Genomic DNA, 24,542 nt, shown 5'->3' on the forward strand with positions numbered 1-24,542 from the left:
CCTCCTCAACTCCGTTCTAAACTGCCCCCCTTTTATCTTGAGGCTGTGCCCCCTAGTCCTATTGTCTTTTTTGAGCGGGAAGAGTCTTTCTTTTTTTAACTACTGTATTGGGTAAAATGATAATGCCAGGGCACAGTTCTATGATCTCTTCTGATCCATTTGGAACTTAAACTATTCCAAGACATACCAAAATGACTAATCTGGCCAGAGGAACCCCAGGAACAATATCTGAGAGGTGTGGAGCTGTAGTCCTGCAGATTCAGCCAACAGTCTGAAATCATTATCATAGAAATCACAGTGGGAAAGAAATTTCACAATGATGAGTCACATATGGAGTGGAATGTATTACCTGAATGAAAAGCTGAATACATATAATCTGCCTGGTCCATAGATATTAATTTTGTGATTTTTCATCAACTGGGTAGTGAACGTGGAACAGATGCTGGTGGGGTATTCCAGGACAAGATGTTATAGTCTTAGGATAAGGGGAAGCAAATTTGAAAGAGTGTTGAGGAGAAACCACTTCTTCCAAAGGGTTGTGAATCCGTAGAATTTGCAACCTCAAGATGCTGAGACAGTGAGTAAATTTAAGGAGGAGTTTGACAGATTTTTAATTGGTAATGGGTTTAAACATTATGGGGAGAAGGCAGGAAAGTGGGGATGAAGAGCATATCAGCCACGATCAAATGTTAGAGTGGACTCGATGGGCTGAATGGCTTAACTCTGCTCCCATATCTTATGAACTTGTGAACTGGGTGGACGGCACAGTGTCACAGTGGTTAGCACTGCTGCCTCATAGCGCCAGGGGCCCAGGATTCAAATTTCCAGCTTGGGTCACTATCTGTGGGGAGTCTGTGTATTCTCCCCATGTCTGCAAGGATTTCCTCCAGGTGCTCCGATTTCCTCCCACCATCCAAAAGATGGTTAGGTGCATGGGCCATGATAAATTCTCCCTCAGTGTACCCAAACAGGCACTGGAGTGTGGCGACTCCGGAATTTCCATCATAAGTTCACTGCAGTATTAATGTAAGCCTATTTGTGACTTATATATAAACTTTATTCTTTATCTGACTTTATCCTTCAGGTGTCAATACAACACCTAAAAGACAGCATCCCGAGCAGTCTAGCAATGCCTCAGTACTTTACTCATCTAGATTTTGCGCTCAAAGTCTCTGGAGTGGGACTTAAACCCATGACCTCTGACTTATAGAGAGAGAGTGCTATCCAATACTGGTAATACTGCTTTTGACTGTATTATATTCACAGGGCCTCAAAATTAATTCACTTTGCAAAGCAATTAACTCACCTAGGTGCCTTCATCAATGTGAGTGATTTAAGAATAACAATGAATAAGAAGATTTCCAAAGTTTTCTCGATTTTACCAAAGAGATCGGGTGCAGGAAATTAAACACAACGGCCACTTCAAAAGGGCTCTTCTAAAGATTCTGTAAAGAAGATGAAGGACGAGTGAAATAAGAAGAAATATCCCACCGTCATGAGGTTCCAATAAGTTGTTTGTTTAATATTGTACACCTTGCTTATACTTTAAGTGTGGGCGTAATGGCAACTCTCTAGGGAATATGTCATGGCATATCAGTAGCAAAAAGTCAAACTCAGTCTTTCTTGTCTAAAGTTGCTGATTCAATGTATCTATACACAGTTATCACAGAGAGACGCAGTGGAAGGTGACACACGTGTGCTTTTCGATGAAGCCTCATTTGGAATGTACACTGGACAATTCTTCATACAAATAACGTTTCTCCTTCGCCATGGAGGCCATTCTGTATCCAAATTCCAAACATTTTATCTTCACTGCAGTGAACAAATCCATTAAATTCAAATACTGAATTGGCAGTTTACTCATTAAGTGCTTGGATGTATTGGGTAGCATAGCAATCCCAAAGTCTGAATTTCAATATGTCAGTGGTGTCAGGATATTTTTTCCCCTTAAAAAAAAAGGACTTGTCTTGAATTTCTTCTCGGTTTGGTTTTGTGCTGATTGCTAAGTTGGGCTAGGAGGAGTGAGGTTGACCATTGAATGTTTTGGATTCTTTTTTAAGTTCGCCTGGCTTGTTCCAGTTGCCATGTTGATCAATCACAGACACTTCTTTGTCGGAAGCAGGTGTGCGGTTGATGCCTGCATATAGTCTCCATTGATTGCTAGCTAGAATCAGTGAGGAAAAAGTATGTAAGGTTACCAGTCCAAAGCAATAGAAGGGAGAGCTTCACGCAATGACTACAGGCTTCACATTTTGACAACGACAACACAGGCCCCGGCTCTTCCGATGTTCAGGGAGGCTGCCTGTTGGGGGAGAAACCAAAGTCAGTACATTCACTTTGAGGAAACTGGAAATACACCTAACAGTCTCTCTACAATGTCTTTGTTGTGCACTGTTCCTCCTCTTTAAGATTGCCGCATGACTGCAACCTGTTTGTATATAGTGACTTGATATGCATCCAATTGAAGATACCTTGTCCAAATTGAAGTAAACAGTTGGGCTAGAATTCTCTGGCCGTTCATGCCAGCAGGATTCTCCAGACCCGCCAGCCGCGCACTCCAACCCGCCCATGGGGTGAAGCCAATGGCAATTTCCATTGACAGGGGCGGCACACTGAGACAGTAGTTAACACTGTTGCTTCACAGCGTCAGGGATCCGCATTCAATTCTGGCCGAGGGTGAATGTCTGTGTGGAGTTTATACGTTACCACATGTCTGCCTGAGTTTCTTCTGGATGCTCCAGTTTCCTCCCACAGTCCAAAGATGTGCAGATTAGGTGGATTGGCCGTGCTAAATTGCCCCTTTCTGTCAGAGGGATTGGGAAGGTGGATGTGTGGGGGTTACGGGAACAGGGCTTGGGTGAGATTGTTGTTGGTGCAGACTCGATGGGCTGAGTGGCCTCCTTCTGCTCTGTAGATTTTATGATTTTATGACCAGAGAATTCCACTGCTCACAAACAACATGCCACCTCCCTTGCCGGGGAAACACACAGCTGGGAAGGCAGAGAATCTCGTGCTAGGTCTGAAAACACAATTCATTCATAGTATTTAGACACTGTTGGTTCAAAGCAAATGAAGACTTAATGTCTGGAGGTTACTGTTGGCATGAAGAGCAGATGATTATGGCATTTTCCATGGCTTTAACTCATAAAAATTTAAAATGCAAAATCTGCATTGAAACAGCGCAACTAGATGCCTTGGAACAATATTAAAAATACATCCTCCATTATGATGAGCATTGATTTTGAGAGTGACATATTTTATGGGAACAAAGATTTATTCAACGCTTCAGATATTCACACATTGGCAGGAAACCGCAGGGTGGCATGATAGCACAGTGCCTCACAGGGACCTGGTTTCAATTCCTGGCTTGGGTCACTCTCTGTGCGGAGTTTGCACGTTCTCCCCGTGTCTGCGTGGGTTCCCTCCGGGTGCTCCGGTTTCCTCCTATAGTCCAAAGATGTGCGGGTAAGATTGATTGGCCATGCTAAAACTGACCGTAGTGTCAGCGGGATTAGCAGGGTAAATGTATGGGATTGCGGGAATAAGGCCTGAGTGGAGTTGTGGTCTGTACAGATTTGATGGGCTGAATGGCCTCTTTCTCTACTGTAGGGGTTCTGTGATGTTTTGTGCCTGCTATTTTAACAGCAGTATTAGAACATAGAACATAGAACATAGAACATTACAGCGCGGAACAGGCCCTTCGGCCCACAATGTTGCACCGACCAGTCTTATTTTTAAAAAAAAACATTGACCCACTAATCTAATTTTTTAATTTAAAATTTAAAATTGGGCTGTTTATTCTACATGTATTAAAGTGATGGGAAAATTAACGTCAAAGTCATTGAAAGATGCAAGTTTAACATGTTCGTGCCAATATTTTGAAAGCACGTATCAAGACATTACTGACTGGAGTTGAGTACAACTGAAACCAGTGAAGGTTGGTTTCTCTCTGCCTGGAGGAGTAATGTTCTGTTGACTGCAATCAATGAAGGTACATTCAATCCGGCTGCATACATCTCTCCAAATTTGGTACAGACTCCATGCTCAGCTTAGTCATGTAACCTAATCTCATTTAAAATATAGTTAGGATGGTAGATTAAAGAAGACAATTCCCTTCTCAGCATTCCTCCCATTTGTCATTCGTTAGTCTCACCCACTTTTGCACTACTCAGCGAATTCTCAGTCTTTGGATGCCAGCCAATCATAGAACTATAGAATCGCTCCAGTGCAGAAGGCAGCCATTCAGCCCATTGAGTCTGCACTGACTCGTCAACAGAACATCGCACCCATCTATTCCTACACATCCTGGGGAACTAAGGGACCATATAACATGGCCAATCCACCTCACCCACACGCCTTTGGACTGTGGGAGGAAACCGGAACACCCGGAGGAAACCCACACCGACATGGGGAAAACTTGCAAACTCCACACAGAGAGTCACCCAAGGCTGCAATCGAACCCGGATCCCTAGTGCTGTGGGGCAACAGTGCTAACCACTGTGCCACCATGCCAATAGGAAGAGGCCTTCAACATTAGGCCTCCCTTAAGGATCTTATGCATTTTCCTGGGGGTGAGGTGCTGGGATAAGGGAGAGGCGCGTAGAAATGAAGTGCTTCTGTCTCGACCAGTCACAAACAACTTAATTGCATTCGAAATGACACAGGAATAATGCCTTTCACTTCACTTTCCTCCCACTGTTCAGGGCAGGCAACTGGCTAGGATGGGCGAAAGGTGTTATTTCTATTTCATGGCATGTGTATGTTGCTGGCAGTTATTACCCATTCTTTTTTACCTTTGAACTGAATGGCTTTCTGGCCATTTCAAAGGATGGTTAAGAGTTAACCATATCACTGTGGATCTGGGATCACATATAGGCCAGACCAGATAAGGAATGGCAGATTTCCTTTCCCGAGGGACATTAGTGCAACCAGACAGGTTTCTTCAAAAAAATTATGATAGTTGTCAAAGTCACCATTATGGAGACTCCCTTGCAATTCCAGCTTCCTTCCTGGTGGGAACTGATTCCTGTGCCCAGAGATCCTGACCCTCTGGATTACTAGCCATTAAACTGCAGATAAAATATAAAACATATCAGATAAAATATGTTCAATCTTCCATCTGGCTCCACTCAGATTCTCAGTGTCAATGGGCAGAAAAAAATTAAAGAATGTAAGTACAGTATTGGTCCCCTTATTTAATCAAAGATGTGAATGCATTAGGAGCAGTTCAGAGAATGTTTACTGGACCAACAGCAGGAATGGGCAGGTTGTCTTATAAGGAAAGGTTGGAGAGATTAGGTTGTATCTACTAGAGTTCAGAGCAATCGAATAGAATAGAATCCCGACAGTGCAGAAGGAGACTATTCCCATTTATATGACACTTTCCAAAGTTGGCATTGGTCTGAAAGTGCAATTGTTTTGAGATTAGAATGTTTCAGCATAAATGTCAAAAATGTTTCATCCTTCTCCTGGTGCACTGGGTGGCACGGTGGCACATTGGTTAGCACTACTGCCTTGCAGTGCCAGGGATCCAGGTTCAATTCTGACCTCAGATCACTGTCTGTGTGGGGTTTGTACGTTCTCCTCGTGTCTGTGTGGGTTTCTTCTGGGTGCTCTGGTTTTCTCCACAGTCTAAAGATAAAGTTTATTTCTTAGTGTCACAAGTAGGCTCACATTAACATTGTGAAAATCCCCTAGTTGCCACACTCCAGCACCTGTTTGGGTACACTGAGGGAGAATTTAGCATGGCCAATGCATCTAACCAGCACATCTTTTGGACTGTGAGAGGAAATCGGAGTACCTGGAGGAAACCCACACAGACACGGCGGGGGGGGGCTTGCAAACTCCACACAGTGGCCCAAGCTGGGAATCGAACTCGGTCTCTGGCGCCATGAGGCAACCGTGCTAACCACTGTGCCGCCATGTTACCCTATGGAGATGTGCAAATTTGGCTGATTGGCCATGTTAAAATTGTCTCTTACAGGGCGACACAATTTAAATGTGTGGGGTTACGGGGATAGCGTCTGTGTGGGATTGATGTTGGTGCAGGCTGGATGGGCTGAATGGTCTCCTTCTGCGATGTAGGGATTCTATTCTATACTGTCATTTTTGCGTGGAAATTTGCTGATGAGGCTCAGAGAATTGACACTGAGATACCAACCACTCCTAGGTCAGATGTAGAACAATTAGATGCAGAGTCATGTTTGCCCAGATGCTAATTAAGAACAGCAACTCTTGCGCACCAAGGTGACATTTCCCTTTCCTGACTCCAACCGTTCTATCAATTGGCTGAGTGACATTTCCAATTACTGCTGAATTAAGGGCAATATTCTGGTTCTGCTGGGCCAAGGTTTGAGGGTTTGAACTGAGGCATTTAATAATTAAAAGTGGCAGTGTGCAAATAAATAGTAACAATAGATAGTTAGATACTCTATCCAGAACAAGCTAACATATCAGATTAGCTCCTTTCAGAAGCTGATCATTAGGGGTGAAAAAAATCAGCACCTGTGAATATGTGTCCGTAAAATAATAACCTCATTATCCTGGACTGAATAATCTTGAGTACCCTTGACTTCAACTAAAATGGAACAAATGGCTGCTTTTGATTAAGGACTAATTGAGAGAAATGGCTTTAAATAAAGAAATAAACATTGTCACCTACATTCTGGAAATAAAAATATCTGGGGCAAGCCACATCAACATTAAAAATGATTGCAGGGATTCGCAGCAACATACTCTGCTGTCTTGTTGTAGGGATACACATTTTGGTCTTAAGTTTCAGAAGGAAGCAGAACTTTGAGAGTTGAGATCGTAGAATGCCTACAACGCAGAAGGAGGCCATTTGTACCACTGACCCAGCACCGACCCCAATCCCACCCAGGCTCTGTCCCCATATTCCTACATATTTACCCCCTAATCCCTCTAACCTATGCATCTCAGGACACTAAGAGGCAATTTTAGCATGGCCTAACCCGCACATCTTTGGACTGTGGGAGGAAACCAGAGTACCCAGAGGAAACCCATACAGACACGAGGAGAATGTGCAAACTCCAAGCTGGGAATCGAACCCAGGTCCCTGGAGCTGTGAAGCAGCAGTGTTAACCACTGTGCTGCCATGCTGCCCGGTTATTCTATTGAATAATTGACATCAATTTAGGTCTTAACTGAAAGGTTTATTAACCAATTCCTCACATATAACCCCACGGATTTACCCTGCTGATTCCCCCGACACAAAGGAGCAATTAAGCATGGCCAATACATCTGCACATCTTTGGACAATGGGAGGAAATCGGATCACCCGGAGGAAACCTATGCAGACACGGGGAGAATGTGCAAACTTCACACAGCCACCCGAGGCCGGAATTGAGCCCAGTGCTGTGAGGCAGTGGTGCTAACCACTGTGCCACCATGCTGCACAATTTAACTAATGTGAAGGGATCTATACTTTTGGCATACATCACTGTTCCTTCATTGTCATTGGGTCAAAGTCCAAGGAAACTATACAAGAAACACTGTGTCAGTGGCTTCATGACACCAACTGCAGTGACTCAAGAAGAGGGCTCACCCTCAACACCTCAAAATAGGAGGAGCAGTGGATAAAGGCCTCATTAACAATGTCCGCATCACAAGAATTATTTTTGAAAAATAAGACACCTCATTCCCAAACTCCGAAACACACTAAAACTTGCCATAATCTCACTAATTTCTAATTGTGATTTTCTTCCAATACCATGTAAATGTAAACATGTAAATACTATTAATGGGTGGTGGTCTCTGTGGAGCCAACTTTTCCTCACTTTTGTTGTTAAGCTTTTTATTCAATACCAACACAACAATAAGAGAAGCTGTTTAATTTGAAGCATCATTATTCAGAATACAAATCACTGAATTTTCTCCAAAATCTTGACAAAACTGAAGTATTTTGGTTTTTAAATCAACTGGTGGGAATATTCATTATTTAATTTTATCGAGTCATTGAGTTATGGAGGGGCATGTGGAGATAAGATACATAGATAGTCAACATCTTTTCCCAAAGGTAGGGGAGTCTAAAACTGGAGGGTTTAAAGTGAGAGGGGAGAGATACAAAAGGGTCCAGAGGGGCAATTTTTTCACACAGAGAGTGGTGAGTGTCTGGAACAAGCTGCCAAAGGTAGTCGTAGAGGAGGTGAAATCTTTGGTAAGATTGATATAGAGGAATATGGGTCAAACACAGGCACTTGGGACTAGCCTAATGGTAAAAACTGAGTGGCATGGACAAGTTGGGTCAAAGGACCTGTTTCTATGTTGTAAACTTCGGTGACTCTATGATTCTATGAGTGGCAACATTTTCCAAACTTCTGCCATTTTGCTTTACAGTAATTTTCTGTTATGGGCAGCATGGTGGCATGGATAGCATGGAGGCACAGTGGTTAGCACTGCTGCATCAGAGTGTCAGGGACCCAGGTTGGATTCAGGCCTTGGGTGACTGTGTGGAGTTTGCACATCTTCTCCGTGTCGACGTGGGTTCCCTCTGGGTGCTCCGGTTTCCTTTCTCAGTCCAAAGATGTATATTTTAGGTGGATTGTCTATGCTATATTGCCCCTGAATCTCCCAAGATGTTTAGGTTAGGTGGAATAGCCATGACAAATGTGCGGGATTGCAGGAAAGGGCAGGGGGTGAGACAGTGTGAGATGTTCTTTCAGAGAGTCGATGCAGACTCAATGGAGCGAATGACCTCCTTCTGCACTGTAGGGTTTCTCTGATTCCTATGGTTTCTTATTCATGAGCCTTTACAATCTTCAAATTCCATTTATATGATTGTCTCGGTCAACATTTTTACTCTTTCCCAATCGAATTATCACATTAAAAATAATTCTAACTGGAAGAATTGAATCTACGCTGTAGCATTTTGTTCAACATTGAATCTATCAGTGACCTGTTGTTCCATGACTTGAGAGACCCCGTCATCTCCCTCTCTCCAACCCCTCTTCCTCATTTGCCAAATTATGCATAGTACAGATCATATTTCAGAAATATTAGAATTGCTGATACAAATAATGTTTCCTGCATTTAATTTTAACTTAACCCTGTTTGCACAAATATTTGTCAACTATTGGTCTTCAGAACCAAATTATTACCCAAGATGTCTGTCTTAATCTATTGTTCCTGACATTTGTGAAGGCATTGGAGAGAGAGCAGAAAAGAATGGTTCCAGGGATGAGAAGTTTTAGTCATGCAGATTGATTGGAGAAGTTGAGACTGTTTTTCTTGGAAAAAAGAAGGATGAGAGGGGGTTTAATAAAGATATTCAAAATTTTGAGGAGTCTGGAAAAAGTGGATATGAAGAAATTGTTCCTACTCCAGCGAAAGGATTGAACATGAAGGGGAACAGATTTAAAGCAATTAGAAAAAGAAACTAAAGCAATAGGAGAGAAAACTTCTTCACGCTTGCAGTGTAGAACGTGCTACCTGAGAATGAGGTGGAGGCAAGTTTAACTGAGGCATTTAGAAAGGAATTAGATGGTTATCTGAAAAGAAAGAACCGGCAGTTACTGGGAGAAGGCAAGAGAATGGGACAAAGTGAATTGTTCATTCAGGGTGCTGGGACAAACATGAATGGCTGCACTGTAACATTTCTGCGATCGGATACTAGGTTCCTTTAAGCCAAAGCATATATGTGAATCATAGAATCATTGAAGGAGGCCATTTGGTCCTTTGAGTCTCCAATGCCACCCAGGCACTATCCCCACAAGACCATGCATTTACCCTAGCTAGTCCCCCTGACACTATGGGTCAATTTAGCATAGCCAATCCACCTAACCCACACATCTTCTGGATTGTAGGAGGAAACCGGAGCACCCGGAGGAAACCCATGCAGGCACGGGGAGAATGTGCAAACTCCACACAGACAGTGACCTGAGGCCAGAATTGAACCCGGATCCGTGGTGCTGTGAGGCAGCAGTGCTAACCACTGTGCCACAGTGCTGCCCTAAAGACATTACAATCCCTACAGTGCAGCAGGAGGTCATTCAGCCCATCGAACTTGCACTGACAACAATCTCACCCAGGCCCTATCCCTCTAACACCACCTATTTACCCTGCTAATCCCTCTGACACAAAGTGGCAATTTAGCATGGCCAATCCACCTAACCCACACACCTTTTGGATTGTGGGGGGAAATAAGAGCACTCGGAGGGATACCACGCAGACACGGGGAGAACATGCAAACTCCACATAGACAATGACCTAAGCCAAGAACCAAACTGAGGTCCCTGGTGCTATGAGAAACAAAAGGACTATTAAAGATTAGCAGTATTAAAAACGGCAAGGTTTATTACCTGTGTCCATTCATTAGTTTGTGGATCATATGATTCCATAGTGTTTAGATAGGTTTGTCCATCATATCCACCAACTGCATAGAGTTTGTCTCCCAGGAGGCAGACTCCAACAGCATCTCTGGGGACACTCACCGATGCTATTGTTGTCCAGGTGTCCGTCTTTGGGTCATATCTAATGTGTGAAAATGGAGTAACATGTGATCAGAAAAATTGTCACTGTAATGTATCATTGAGTGAGTAAACAATACACGTTCATCCTCAATCTATTTGATTATTTTAAGGATCTGTGTACAGGAATCAGTAAATCTCTTTGTACTCCAAGGGTTTTAATTTTATCTAACGGCATTTTAAGTAGCGCATTATTAAATGTTTCCTGGAAGTCCATATAAAGTACATCCATAGACATTCCCCTGCCTATTGCTTTAATTAATTGTTCATTGGGACCCCAGTTACTTTCTCAAAATATGTAATTAGGATTGTTAGGCATGACCTACTCTTTACATATCCATGTTGGCTTGCTCTAATTAGTTAAATTTTTTCTTGAGTGCTCAGTCACCCCATCCTTAATTATAGATCCTAATAACTTGGATTGTAAGGGACCATACATACACTGGTTGTGGCAAAATACAAATATACAAAGATGGAGATTGTGCATAAACTGTTCTCAGTGGAGTGTTTAATCAGATTGTTTTCTTTTGTAAGGAGAAGAAAGTTCATGTGGTGATATCAATTTGACAGGATTTAATGTAGGCAACAGGGAGCTGTCCACATGTGCCAGGGAGAGCCCCTGTGCCTCCTTTTGGGAGGGACCATCACATTAAGTGCCATTCAGGCACTTCACTGGGCAGCAGTGGGCCTTCCCCAAAATCAAGGACCCTGGGGATAGCTGTCCCGCCTGCCAAGAGCTCTGTGCCAATTAGAGACCAGCAGTTCTTCATTGCTCAACAGTGCCACCAGTGAAGTGGTCATTGTTGCCAGTATAGCACTCACCTGAGGCCCAGCATTGCTAATGGATCCAGGTAAGTGACAGAGGGAGGAGAATTGCAGTATGGGGAACAGAGGAAAGTTTAGGAAGGGTTTGGCAGGAAAGGGAGGGGGTTGATTCTCAGTCCCCCTCCCCCCGGCCCCTTGCTGACGTTGGGTCTATTTGATTGGGCACTGAGTGGTCTGAACAAGGGACCCTCTCCTGGATGTCCATAAGCAACCACAACACAGTTTACTTTCCGGGCTTCTCGCATGGTGAAACTCTCACCCGCCACTGGGTAAATACTAGCAGCGAAAGAATGAGGTCCTTAAATTAATTGATGACTTAAGGGTCTCATAAGTACATAAGAAATAGGAGCAGGAGTAGGCCATCTAGCCCTTAGAGCCTGCTCCGCCATTCAATAAGATCATGGCTGATCTGAAGTGGATCAGTTCCACTTTCCCGCTTTTTCCCCATAACTCTTAATTCCCCTGTCTATCAGAAACCTATCTACGCGTGACTTAAGTATATTCAACGAGGTAGCCTCCACCACTTCTATGGGCAGAGAATTGCAGAGATTCACCACCCTTTGAGTGAAGAAGTTCCTCCTCAACTCCGATCTAAACTGCCCCCCCCTTATCTTGAGGCTGTGCCCTCTAGTCCTGCTATCCTTTCTAAGCGGGAAGAATCTCTCTACCTCTACCCTATCTATCCCCTTCATTATCTTGTACGTCTCTATGATCCCCCCTCAGCCTTCTAAACTCTAACGAGTACAGACCCAGTCTATTCAGTCTCTCTTCATAGGCTAGCCTCATAGTCTCAATTAACAATGGGGTAGGGAGACTGCCTACGAACCTTCACATCATGGACCTAATCGGAGTGGAGATGAATGGGTGGGTGGCTGGGTTCCCTTCTGCCACAGTCCCGCCTGATTAAATGGCCCTGCCGTCAGGCTTGGTACTAGAGTGAGGCATGAAATTCCAACCACTGATATTACCCCAAAATCATCTATATTGGGCCAGAGACAGGTATTGAGTAGAACTACAGGGAATATTTACATGAAAAGTTAATCAGTGTAAAGACACACAAGTTGTCAAATTGCCCAGTACTAAGATAGCAGCAGAAAATTGAGGTGGGATTCTCTGTCACCCCCCCCACCCCTACGGCATGCCTTCCAGCTGCGGAGGCAGCACACCTTTGGCTGCCACCAAGATCCTCCAGACTCGCTGATGTCAATGGTTCCCTGCTGCCAGGGAACCTGCTGCTGGGAGACAGGGGAAGTGAGTCAACATTGGTGGGGTCCCATCATCAGGAAGAGACAGATACGCATTTGGGGTGGCGGGTGGTTAGCACTGCTGCTTCACAGCGCCATGGAGCCAGGTTCGATTCCCGGCTTGGGTCACTGCCTGTGCAGAGTTTACACGTTCTCCTGTGTCTGCATGGGTTCTGTCTGGGTATTCTGGTTTTCTCCCACACTGCAAAGATGCGCAGGTTAGGTGGATTGGCCAGGCTAAATCACCCCTTAGTGTCAGGGGGATTCCTCCGGGTGCTTGGTTTCCTCCCAGTCCGAAAGACATGCCGGTTAGATGCATTAGCCGTGCTAAATTTGCCCTCAGTGTACCCAAACAGGTGCCGGAGTGTGGCGACCGGGGGATTTTCACAGTAACTTCATTGCAGTGTTAATGTAAGCTCACTTGTGAGTAATAAATACTAAAAACAAAGGTGTCGGAAAATCCTGCCAGCAGGAAGGATTGGAAAATCCTCTCCTAGAAGTCACATTCCTTCAAGATTTGGAATTTCCCCGGACTGTCATCCTTCAGAGTTTTTGTACAAAACATTAAACATGCACTGCCACAGGAAGAAATTGCATCATTCACCTCTCTACGCAGTCTGAAAGTCGAGAACAGTGGTTCGAGGCTGGGGCATCGTGGCCTCCAACTGCATACAGAAAGCCGTCACATGTTGCCACACCCACACCTCCTCTCCTTTTGGACATTGGAGTGCACATACTCCATTTATTGGTATGTGGGTCATAGCACTCGATAGATTTGAGGCAAGCACTTCCATCTCTCCCTCCTACAGCATACAACCTGCAGGCAAAGTAAAAAAAAACTCATTAAATCACCTATTACGAAGATCATCTGACAGCCTGTGTGTGGTGAACGGTGCTTAAAGTAGAACGACAACCATACAACCCAGGAGGAGGTAATTTGGCTCATTGTGCATGTATTGACTCTGACACTATCAGTGCTCTTTTCAACAGCACAGCAAACTCCTCCTCATCAACTATCTACTCCATAATCTTTTGTCAATCTATTGAATGTGCTTTCACCGTCCATTCAGCCAGGTCTTCCAGGTCAGAATAAATCAATATATAAACACATTTCTTCTCAGTTTCCCACTTCATAGTTGTCAATTATCTTAAATCTGTGTCATCTGGTACATTTATATCTTTTACCTCTATACAAAGTCCAAAAGCCAAGAATAGTGGTTCGAATCAGAGCATCATGGCCTCCATCATGGTCTCGAACTACATAAACGAAACCGTCACATGTTGCTACACCCAACAGCTCCTCTCCTTTTGATTTGATTTGATTTGATTTATTATTGTCACATGTATTAACATAGTGTGAAAAGTATTGTTTCTTGCATGCCACACAAAGCATACTGTTCATAGAGAAAGAAACAAAAAAGTGCAGAATGCAGTGCTACAGTCATAGCTAGGGTGTAGAGAAAGATCGACTTAATGCACGGTAAGTCCACTCAAAAGCCTGACAGCAGCAGAGAAGAAGCTGTTTTTGAGTCAGTTGATACGTGACTTCAGGCTTTTGTATCTTTTTCCCAAAGGAAGAAGGTGGAAGAGTGTCTGTGTGGGCTTCCTTTGGGTGCTCCAGTTTCTTCCCACAGTCCAAAGATGTGCGAGTTAGGTTGATTGCCCATGCTAAATGATCCCTTAGTGCCCTGGGACGTTTAAATTAGAAGAATTAGTGGGGTAAATGTGTGGGGTTGTGAGGATAGGGCCTGGGGTGGGCATGTTGTCAGTGCAGACTCGATGGGCCGAATGACCTCCTTCTGCACTGCAGGGTTTCTATGATTTCTGTGATTTTCATCCTTTAAAATGAACCTGGATGAGTGATAACATTCGAGGCTATGGGCCAAGTGCTGGGAAGTTGGATTAGGTGGGCAGGTCAGGTCCTTTCATGCATCTGGGCAGACTCGATGGGCTGAAGGGCCTCTTCTGCATTGTAGTATCCTCTGATTCTGTCAATGCTTGTTGGAATGGAAACACACTTGTAAAAGATTCTCTCAAACATGTTGGAACTCTTGCCTCTCTCTACCCATTAACCTACCACTGTTCTGATCTTTGTTCAGATAATTAAAGTCCCCTTTCATAACACTCAATAATTCTTGTGCTTCTCTGTAATTTCTTCTAAATTTAGTCCTTGATATGTTTCCTGTTATTTGGTGGCCTACATGCAACAGTAAGCAATGTAATTGCAACTTTTCTGTTCCTGAGCTCCAGGCAAATTGAACCTGTCCTTTACCCCTCTGAGACATTCTCGCTCTCTCCAGTAACGTTCTCCTTGATCAGTGCCGCCACTCCTCCTCCATTCTCATCGTTCCTGAAAGTCACGTCACCAGGAATCTAGTCCTGCCCTTCTTTGCACCACGTCCCTATTATAGCCACAACATCAAAGCCAGGATTTCCCGGTCTCACCAGTCCTGCCCAAAGTCAACGGTGCCGCTCTGAATTTTCCATCCTGCCGACTCGCATTGGGTCTCGCCTGAAAATCTGAGCCCACGTTTCCTCATGGTTATCTATGCCTGTAACTGACCAATCTAACTGACCACACTCCATGCATTCATACACACGCGCATTAACCTTGTCTTTAACTTTATTACTTTCTCTCTTACCCTGAACCCACCTCATAATTTATTATATCCGAGTGCTATCCATCTCTCTCAGTATTCTGTGCACCATGGTATTCCTCGCTAATATTACCTCCTGATCCCCACACCATTGCCAAGTTAGTTCAAACCCTTCCCAATAGCACTAGCAAATTGCCTGCAAGATAATTGGTCCCCTTGCCATTTGGTCTCAGATTTAGACAAAATGGCTCCTGAGCCCCAATTTGGGAAGTCCTGCCACCCATATCCCCTCCCCACACACACACACACACCTGGCACCCACCATTTTCTCCAGGATGGCGAACGGGGTGGGTTTGTATTTGCATCTCTGTCATTCATGCAGGCAGCTACACACGTAACGTGCCTTCAAACAAATGTAATTTTGATTGAAACATGACTTGGGCTTTAGATATTTCAGTAAAATGTCTTAAGCTGCCAGGAGTCTTTTGGATTGGTGAGGGGCCCTTTGGGAAAGATACAAGTGCCCCTTTGGGAGAAATAAGTTGCCCTTTGGGACTGTTAAAAGTAGACAATGTGTAACAAGAGATTAAGTCCATTGGGACTGTCAAGCTCTTAATACATTTAAAACCTCAAAGATATCAGCCTATTACAGTTGTTTGCAATTTCACTTGCCTGTTGATGTAAGTGGGAGGCTTATCGAGATAGGATTGGTGCTGCATGACTAATTCCACAACCTATCATGGAAACACTGGGGTACCTGTAACTTCACAGTTTGATTGACAGCCCCAAGTGGTTAGAAAGTCTTTGGTATGGAGCAATGAAAACAAATATTTATTTTTGTAAGGGATTAAGTACACACATGTTTGTTTTCATAAAGGGTTTAATAGTTCAGGAAAATTAAATGTATCCAATAAGTTTCTTTTATTCTTTGTTGATGGTATCATCATAATGAAGAAAAAAGACAAAATTATGTCCAAAAATATTGGACTTCAAAAAAGATCTGGGAGAGTTCTAAACTGGGCATAACAATCAAAGGTAGCTGGGGATGTAGTCAGTCATTTGCTGAATTGTTGGTGGGTAACATTCTGAGAGTCAATGGATCCACACCCTGTTTCCAGGCAAGGATATTTCTAAAGCACACAGAAACAAATTGCCTTCAAGAAATATCCTCTGCTTAATATCTACGGTGGCACAGTGGTTAGCACTGCTGCCTCACAGTGCCAAGGACCTGGGTTCAATTCCCAGCTTGGGTCACTGTCTGTGTGGAGTTTGCACATTTTCCCCGTGTCTGTGTGTGTTTCCTCTGGGTGCTCCGCTTTCCTCCCATAGCCAAAAGATGTGCGGGTTAAGTTGATTAGCCATGCTACATTGACTCTAGTGTCAGGGGGTTAGCAGGATAAGTAAGTGAGGTTATGGGAATAGGGCCTGGGCGGGATTGTGATTGGTGTAGACTTGATGGGCTGAATGGCTTCCTTCTGTACTGTAGGGATTCTATGATCCAGATAGCTTTGTGAATTTTGACTTCCAGGAGCCAGCTGGAAAGCTGCCCTAAGTATGTATGTGAACTGGTGCTGGGGTGTTGGAATATGTATGTTGGAAGAGGATGCTAGCTAGCAGCAGTAGTATTCCATAAAAAACATCTTTGCGGGGCCATTTCCATCTCTCACTTTGATGTTTCAAATCAGCCAAGTCAGCAAAAACCGCGGCTGAAAGGGAAACAGGGAAACATCACTACCAAACTGTAGAACACCAAAATCTCCAAACTAATCTCCAACATTCACATGTTGAAATCAGTGTTACTGGAATATTGAATCACAGTGGTTACAATGCTCAATCAATTACTCCTCACAGGTCAAAGACTGTTTTATATACCTTTCTAACTTACTTACTTTGGAGACAATTCTCATTTCTAATCTGTATGAATGTATATGCATATGTTTTATCTTTTTTTGCCTTTAATAGTTAATAAACTCATTACATCTTTAACACCATCAAGCCTAGTTAAATTGGTTCCTTTTAAGATATAAGTATTGAGACTGGGAAAGGTATCTGTGAAAGGAGGGATCCTTTTTTAGTTAAATCTTGTTGACACCAGAAGAGGGGGTTGAATAAAGGAAGAAAGTCAGTTCATCCTTCTTTAGCCAGGGCAGAACAACTTGAAGGTATCTTAGCTGGACAATAATACATTGAGAGATTTTGCCATGCTAACAAATTTGGGGAATCTCACCTGGGGACCAGTTGTAACAATGATGAATTAATTGTTAGACGCTTAGAACTTTATTTCATTTAATTGCAACATGGCTCCCGAGGTCTGCCCATGGTGGATACTGGGTGAATTGGCATGGAGCGTGTAAAGGTAATTATCGGTCGATGAGGTTCACAGGTTGGCATGAATTGGTTCTTAATTGGCATGGCATTTAAAGACAATGGAGATGAGTGGGGGAACCATGGGTTAACATTAGTTGTCATGATGTGGGTATGCCGGCGTTGGACTGGCGTAAACACAGTAAAAAGTCTGACAACACCAGGTTTTAGTCCAACCTATTTATCTGATAATATACTCACAAGCTTTCGGGGTTAGCCTCTTCGTCAGGTGAATGGAGAGTTCTGGCCTCAGACAGAGCATATAAAGCACAGACAGTTTAGAGATTACTGATTAGAATGCGAATCCTTACACCTAACCTGCTGTTCAAGACCTGAAGTGGCTGATAATGTGAGTGGAAGGAGCACTGATCACAGTTTAAAGAGATGTGTATTGTCTCCAGACAGTACAGTAAGTGAGGTTTTGCAAACCCAGGCAAGTCACGGGGGTTACAGATAGTGTGACATGAACCCAAGATCCCTGTTGAGACCGTCCTCATGTGTGCGGAACTTGGCTATCAGTCTCTGTTCAGCGACTCTGCGCTGTCGTGTGTCGTGAAGGCCGCCTTGGAGAATGCTTACCCGAAGGTCAGAGGCTGAATGCCCGTGACCACTGAAGTGCTCGCCAACAGGATGACAACGCTACGACAACGGATGAACGAACATCGCTCGACAGTCACCAGGCAAGACTGTTCCCTTCCTGTTGGCGAACACTTCAGTGGTCACGGGCATTCAGCCTCTGACCTTCGGGTAAGCGTTCTCCAAGGCGGCCTTCACGACACACGACAGCGCAGAGTCGCTGAACAGAGACTGATGTCCAAGTTCCGCACACATGAGGACGGTCTCAACAGGGATCTTGGGTTCATGTCGCACTATCTGTAACCCCCGTGACTTGCCTGGGTTTGCAAAACCTCACTTACTGTACTGTCTGGAGACAATACACATCTCTTTAAACTGTGATCAGTGCTCCTTCCACGCACATTATCAGCCACTTCAGGTCTTGAACAGCAGGTTAGGTGTAAGGATTCGCATTCTAATCAGTAATCTCTAAACTGTCTGTGCTTTATATGCTCTGTCTGAGGCCAGAACTCTCCATTCACCTGACGAAGGGGCTAACCCCGAAAGCTTGTGAGTATATTATCAAATAAATAGGTTGGACTAAAACCTGGTGTTGTCAGACTTTTTACTGTGTTAACATTAGTTGACATTGAGTTGGCGTGGCAGTTACAAAGGATCATGGGGATGAGTAGGAAGTCATAGTTGGCATGGAAGGTATGAAGAGCAATTGGGAATGGCTCGGGTAATGAGATGACATGGGTTGGCACAAATGGAGCATGGGGATTGTGTGGAGGATGAGGGGGTAAGAAGCGAAGGCTAGTGGGCTGTTTTGAGGTTTTGCTGTGTTTTTTTTCACAGCTGGAATGAAGTCCAAGAGCATCTCGGCAAGCCTTTAAAACAGCCCTTGAAACCCAGCAGCATCCCTGCACTGTTTCCAGGAGCAACAAATCTCTCCCCTCCTCCACCCCTCCCCCTCCCGTCTGTCCCAACTAAAATCTGTCCACTTAAAGGACCTTCTCACAGGTCAGGCTCAAGGAGTCAGGAATCTTCCCAATTTAGGAGCAACAATTTGGGCCAAAGGTATAGAGATTTTCAGCCAGTTCGTCTTTGCTGGATCTGAACCCAAAGGCACAAGTTGGGACGTTAGTCATCACCCACCCGATGGGAGGATCAGGAATCTGAAAAATATCAGGAAGGAGCCCAGCCATGACTCAAAATGTTGGAGAGATGTAAGGAGGGAAGTCCAGAGGTATGGGTTCAGGTAGCAGATGGAATTGGCCTGTTGGAATGATGAAAATCTGGGCTCTGCAAGAGATTAGAATTAGAGGAGTGCAGAGATTTCAGTGGGTTGGAAAACTGCAGGAAGTTACAGAGATAGGGCAGGGTGAAGCCCCAGAGGGATTGAAAACCAAAATGAGAATTTTAAAATCGAGCCATCGTTTGACCAGAAGTGTACCCTGGAGTACTTGTCTGCTTCACATACACCTGTCCTGGAAACTCACATGACAGAGGTTTTAAGAGCACTTGCACTGCCTCTTTAGATGGCCGGATTGCTGGTCTTGAGGTCTGTGCACCGGATCGACGCTGAAGTTTCCTTAGCAAACAGCAAAGCAACCAATATCTGTTCACAGAAAGCATTCAGGAAGAAGAAGTCTTTGTGAACCACAGCACACAGAACTCCTGACCAAAACTACAGCAACTTTGCCCATTAAAAACAGACTGATTCCTTCAGGAAAACTGCAGTGAGTGGAGAATAGCAGCAAAACACAAACAATGTGCCTAAAATCAACCCCAGTCACATAAGGCATGTGTTCTCCAGAAATGATTGACAGATGAATTCCCCAATTATCTTTATTCTGAACAAGTAAAGTGCTGTCTCTACACACGACCCTCTTCAAATGCTCTACTCCCTTTCTTGCAACATCTTCAAGTTCTGGATGCCCACGTTAGGGGTAAGTGAATAACTGGGCATTATAGAGGCATCGGTCAACACTTCAGGGCAGATTGCTTCAGTTGTGCAGTAGGAGAAAATGCAATGTCTTTATGGATGGATTGGGATTCCATCCTTTCCCACTCAAACACCTGCTGAAAATCAGATGTCAGACTGTGAAAGATCCAAGCCTCTTTTGATTATCGAATGTACAGGCCCGCTGACAGAGAAACGTTAATCAACAAATTCAGATTTTCCAGCATATTTTCGGATTACCTGCAGTGATTTTCACAAAGAATAAGGAAGCAAATGATTTCTCCCAATGCAGCATTTGGAAGCTCCTTTCAGGAGCAAAGGACTTTGTGACACCGAAAATCATTTGGTTTCAGAACACAAGAACTAAGAGCAGGAGTAGGCCGTCTGACCCCTCGAGCCTGCTCCACCATTCAATAAGATCATGGCTGATCGTTTTGTGGACTCATTTCCACTTACCCACCTGATCACCATAACCCTTAATTCCTTTACTGTTCAAAAATTTATCTATTCTTGCCTTCAAAATATTCAATGAGGTGGCCTCAACTGGGCAGGAAGTTCCACAGATTCACAATCCTTTTGGTGAAGAAGTTCCTCTTCAACCCAGAGCTAAATCTGCCCCCCCTTATTTTGAGGCTATGCCCCCAGTTCTAATTTCACTTGCCAGTGAAACAACTTACCTGCTTCTAACTTATCTATTTCCTTCAAAATCTTATATGTTTCGATAAGATCTCCCCTCATTCTTCAGAATTCCAATGAGTATAGCTCGAGTCTACTGAGTCTCTCCTCATAAGTCAATCTTCTCAACTCCAGAATCAACCTAGTGAATCTCCTCTGCACCCCCTCCAGTGCTTTCTCAAGTAAGGAGACCAAGACTGTACACGGTACTCCAGTTGTAGCCTCACCAGCACCTTATACAGCTGCAACATAGTCTCACCGTTTTTAAATTCCACCCCTCTCGCAATGAAGGACAAAACTCCGTTTGCCTTCTTAATTACCTGCTGCATCTGCAAACCAAATCCCTGTGATTCTTGCACAAGGACACTCAGGTCCCTCTGCACAGCAGCATGCTGTAATTTTTTTACTATTTAAATAATAATCCATTTTGCTGTTATTCCTACCAAAATGGATGATCTCACATTTATCAACACTGTTCTCCATCTCCCAGGCACTTGCCCACTCACTTAAACTTCCTATATCCCTTTGCAGATTTTCAGCACACTTTGTTCTGCCACTCAATTCCTTCCTACCTTCATCCCACTGCTTCCCAGAATGGAAAGACAAAGTGCTTCTTTGTCAGGAATCTAAAAAGTCACATAACAGGCCCGAGGAGAGTCCATTTCTGCTACAAAAGTGAATGGTGCTCCTGTTTCCCATCTGACAAAATTACCATTAGTGTTTTTGGTGTATCTTGTGCTCCCAGCTTATGGCCTCAGCTTCTCACCTTTCCCTTGTGTTTTATACAGTCAGGGAGATGCTCTGTATTCGGCACAGGGTGGCATGGTGGCACAGTGGTTAGTGCTGCTGCCTCACAGAGCCAGGGATCCAAGTTCAATTCCAGCCATAGGTGACTATCCGGGTGGAGTTTGCACTTTCTCCCTGTGTCTGCATGGGTTTCCTCCAAATGCTCCAGTTTCCTCCCACAAATGTCCAAAGATGTGCAGGTTAGGTGGATTGACCATGCTAAACTGACACTTAGTGTCAGGGGGATTAGCAAGGGTAAATGTGTGGGGTTACTGGAATGGGGCCTGTGTGGGATTGTGATCAGTACAGACTCAATGGGCTGACTGGCCTCCTTCTGTACTATAGGGACTGTATGATTCTCCACAAGGCCCATACTGAAACTCCAGGGAGCATAAAGATCCAGGCCGTATAGGAGACCCTACTTCAATTGTACGTGCGGGGAATGCAGTGTACTGAAAGCATTCATGAGAAGTTTTCCTTCTTCCCTCTTTGTAAGCAATGTTACACCTCGATCACCTTTTCTCATTTACAATCCGGAATATATTACAGATATCACACTGAGTTAGTGTGGCAACCTATTCAGGATGGAATATACTCTGAGAAGTATATGCCCTACTCACTTGCCATTTAATGCTGCCACTCCCACTGTGCTTCTAGCAATGGACATATTGGCCACAAAAGTCCACTGGCGCGCTTGTGGATCCCATCTCTCTACTGTGTTTAGGTAACTCCAACCATCGTGGCCACCGACTGCGTACATGGGTCCTTCCAGTACAGCAACTCCTGAAAAACATAGAAATCCAAAAAGACGTGCTGGTTAGGTGGATTGGCCATGGTAAATTCTCCCTCAGTGTACCCAAACCGGTGCTGGAGTGTGGAGACTAAGGGATTTTCACAGTAACTTCACTGCAGCTTTAATGTAAGCCTACTTGTGACTAATAAATAAATTTACTTTAATAACTTGACGATGGAGTGGACAAAAATCACAGAACTTCAGGTTTTGCAATGATGTAGGAGAGCCTGGATGTACCTAAGGGACCTCTTTCTGTTTGCAATTATTCATATGCTGGAAGTAATGATTCAGAGAACCATTCCATCAACTTACTGTTATAACAAAGCTGTTTCTTACAGTGTACATGCTCCAATTCTGTCTTGCTTTACATCAATAATGTTATGTTGCATATGCTATCATTTATTAAGTGGATTTTTTAAAATCTACCTTTTAAACTTTAATTTGATCTCAACTGCCATTGCATCTGCAAATTGCCACACATCAGGAAAAATCTAAATAATTGCATTGCAGTGGTCATTCCACAGGTATGACATTGAATGAGATTTTAAGATAACATAAGAAATAGGAGCAGGAGTAGGCCATCTGGCCCTTCGAGCCTGCCCCGCCATTCAATAAGATCATGGCTGATCTGTCGTGGCTCAGTTCCACTTTCCCGCCCTCTCCCCATAACCCTTAATCCCCTCTCTTATCAAAAACCCATCAACCCGCTTCTTAAAAATATTTAGCGAGGCAGCCTCCACCACTTCAACGGGCAGAGAATTCCAGAGATTCACCACCCTTTGAGTGAAGAAGTTCCTCCTCAACTCTGTTCTAAACCGCCCCCCCTTTATCTTGAGGCTGTGCCCCCTAGTCCTACTGTCTTTTTTGAGCGGGAAGAGTCTCTCCACCTCTATCCTATCCATCCCATTCATCATCTTATACGTCTCAATGAGATCTCCCCTCATTCTTCTCAACTCTAACGAGTACAAGCCTAGTTTATTCAGCCTCTCCTCATAGCTCAACCCCCTCATCTCCGGTATCAGCCTAGTAAACCTCCTCTGCACTCCCTCCAAGGCCAAAATATCCTTGCGCAGGTGTGGCGCCCAAAACTGCACACAGTACTCCAGCTGCGGCCTCACCAATGCCCTATACAGCTGCAGCAAGACCTCCCTACTTTTATATTCAATCCCCCTCGCTATGAAGGCCAGCATCCCATTCGCCTTCCTGACCACCTGCTGCACCTGCAGGCTGGGTTTTTGCGACTCATGCACAAGGACCCCGAGGTCCCTCTGCACCGTCGCCTGCTGCAGTTTTTCACCCTGTAAGTAATAGTCCTTCCTACCATTCTTCCTACCAAAGTGGACCACCTCACACTTGCCAACATTAAATTCCATTTGCCATTTCCTGGCCCATTCGCCCAGCCTATCTAGATCCTTCTGCAGACTCTCCACACCCTCCGCACAATTTGCCTTTCCCCCAATCTTGGTGTCATCAGCAAATTTCGACACCCTACACTCGGTTCCCTCCTCCAGATCATCTATATAAATGGTAAATAGCTGAGGCCCCAGCACCGACCCCTGGGGCACCCCACTAGTCACCAACCGCCAATCCGAATAGCACCCATTGACCCCCACTCTCTGCCTCCTATTTGACAACCAATCCTCTATCCACGCTAACACCCTACCCCCAACTCCATGTCCTCTGACCTTCTGCAGTAACCTCTTGTGAGGTACCTTATCAAACGCCTTCTGAAAATCCAGAAAGACCACATCCACCGGCTCTCCTCTATCCACCGCCCTAGACACATCCTCATAGAACTCCAGTAAATTTGTCAGACACAACTTCCCTTTAATGAAACCGTGTTGCGTCTGCCCTATCAAGCAATTCCCTTCAAGATGCCTCGCAATTTCCTCCTTAATGACGGATTCTAACATTTTACCTACCACAGACGTTAAACTAACCGGCCTATAATTCCCCGCCTTTTGCCTGGCACCCTTCTTAAACAACGGGGTAACATTAGCCGTTTTCCAATCTTCCGGCACTTTCCCGGAATCCAGCGAAGCGACGTCTGGAAAATAACCACCAAGGCATCCACTATAACCTCCGCCATTTCTTTCAGAACCCTCGGATGCATTCCATCCGGTCCTGGGGACTTGTCCACAATCAGCTCCTCCAGTCTGTTGCGCACCACCTCTCTAAGATGAATTGTTTCTGTTTGGTTTTAGTTCAGTGTCACCCCCTCACTGGTGAGAATTTTCTAGCCACCCCCCAACC

The 24,542-nt window shown here is 44.4% G+C and overlaps 1 protein-coding gene across 3 annotated transcripts in view; it reads right to left on the bottom strand.

Moving 5' to 3' along the window:
- Positions 1 to 309: 309 nt before the first annotated feature.
- Positions 310 to 24,542, bottom strand: part of LOC145349525 (kelch-like protein 1) — a 272,619-nt gene continuing 248,386 nt past the window's right edge. For all 3 annotated transcript variants that reach the window (XM_080198092.1, XM_080198093.1, XM_080198091.1), the window contains 4 exons: positions 22,117 to 22,279; positions 13,158 to 13,370; positions 10,317 to 10,488; positions 310 to 2,302 (listed from right to left, as the gene is read on the bottom strand). In XM_080198092.1, the coding sequence (XP_080054218.1) occupies positions 2,246 to 2,302; positions 10,317 to 10,488; positions 13,158 to 13,370; positions 22,117 to 22,279 (605 nt within the window). In that variant the 3' untranslated portion in view covers positions 310 to 2,245. The remainder of the gene's footprint in view (positions 2,303 to 10,316; positions 10,489 to 13,157; positions 13,371 to 22,116; positions 22,280 to 24,542) is intronic.

This window comes from Carcharhinus amblyrhynchos, chromosome 10 (genome assembly GCF_965287045.1).
Source record: "Carcharhinus amblyrhynchos chromosome 10, sCarAmb.v2.hapA, whole genome shotgun sequence".
Classification (NCBI taxonomy): domain Eukaryota; kingdom Metazoa; phylum Chordata; class Chondrichthyes; order Carcharhiniformes; family Carcharhinidae; genus Carcharhinus; species Carcharhinus amblyrhynchos.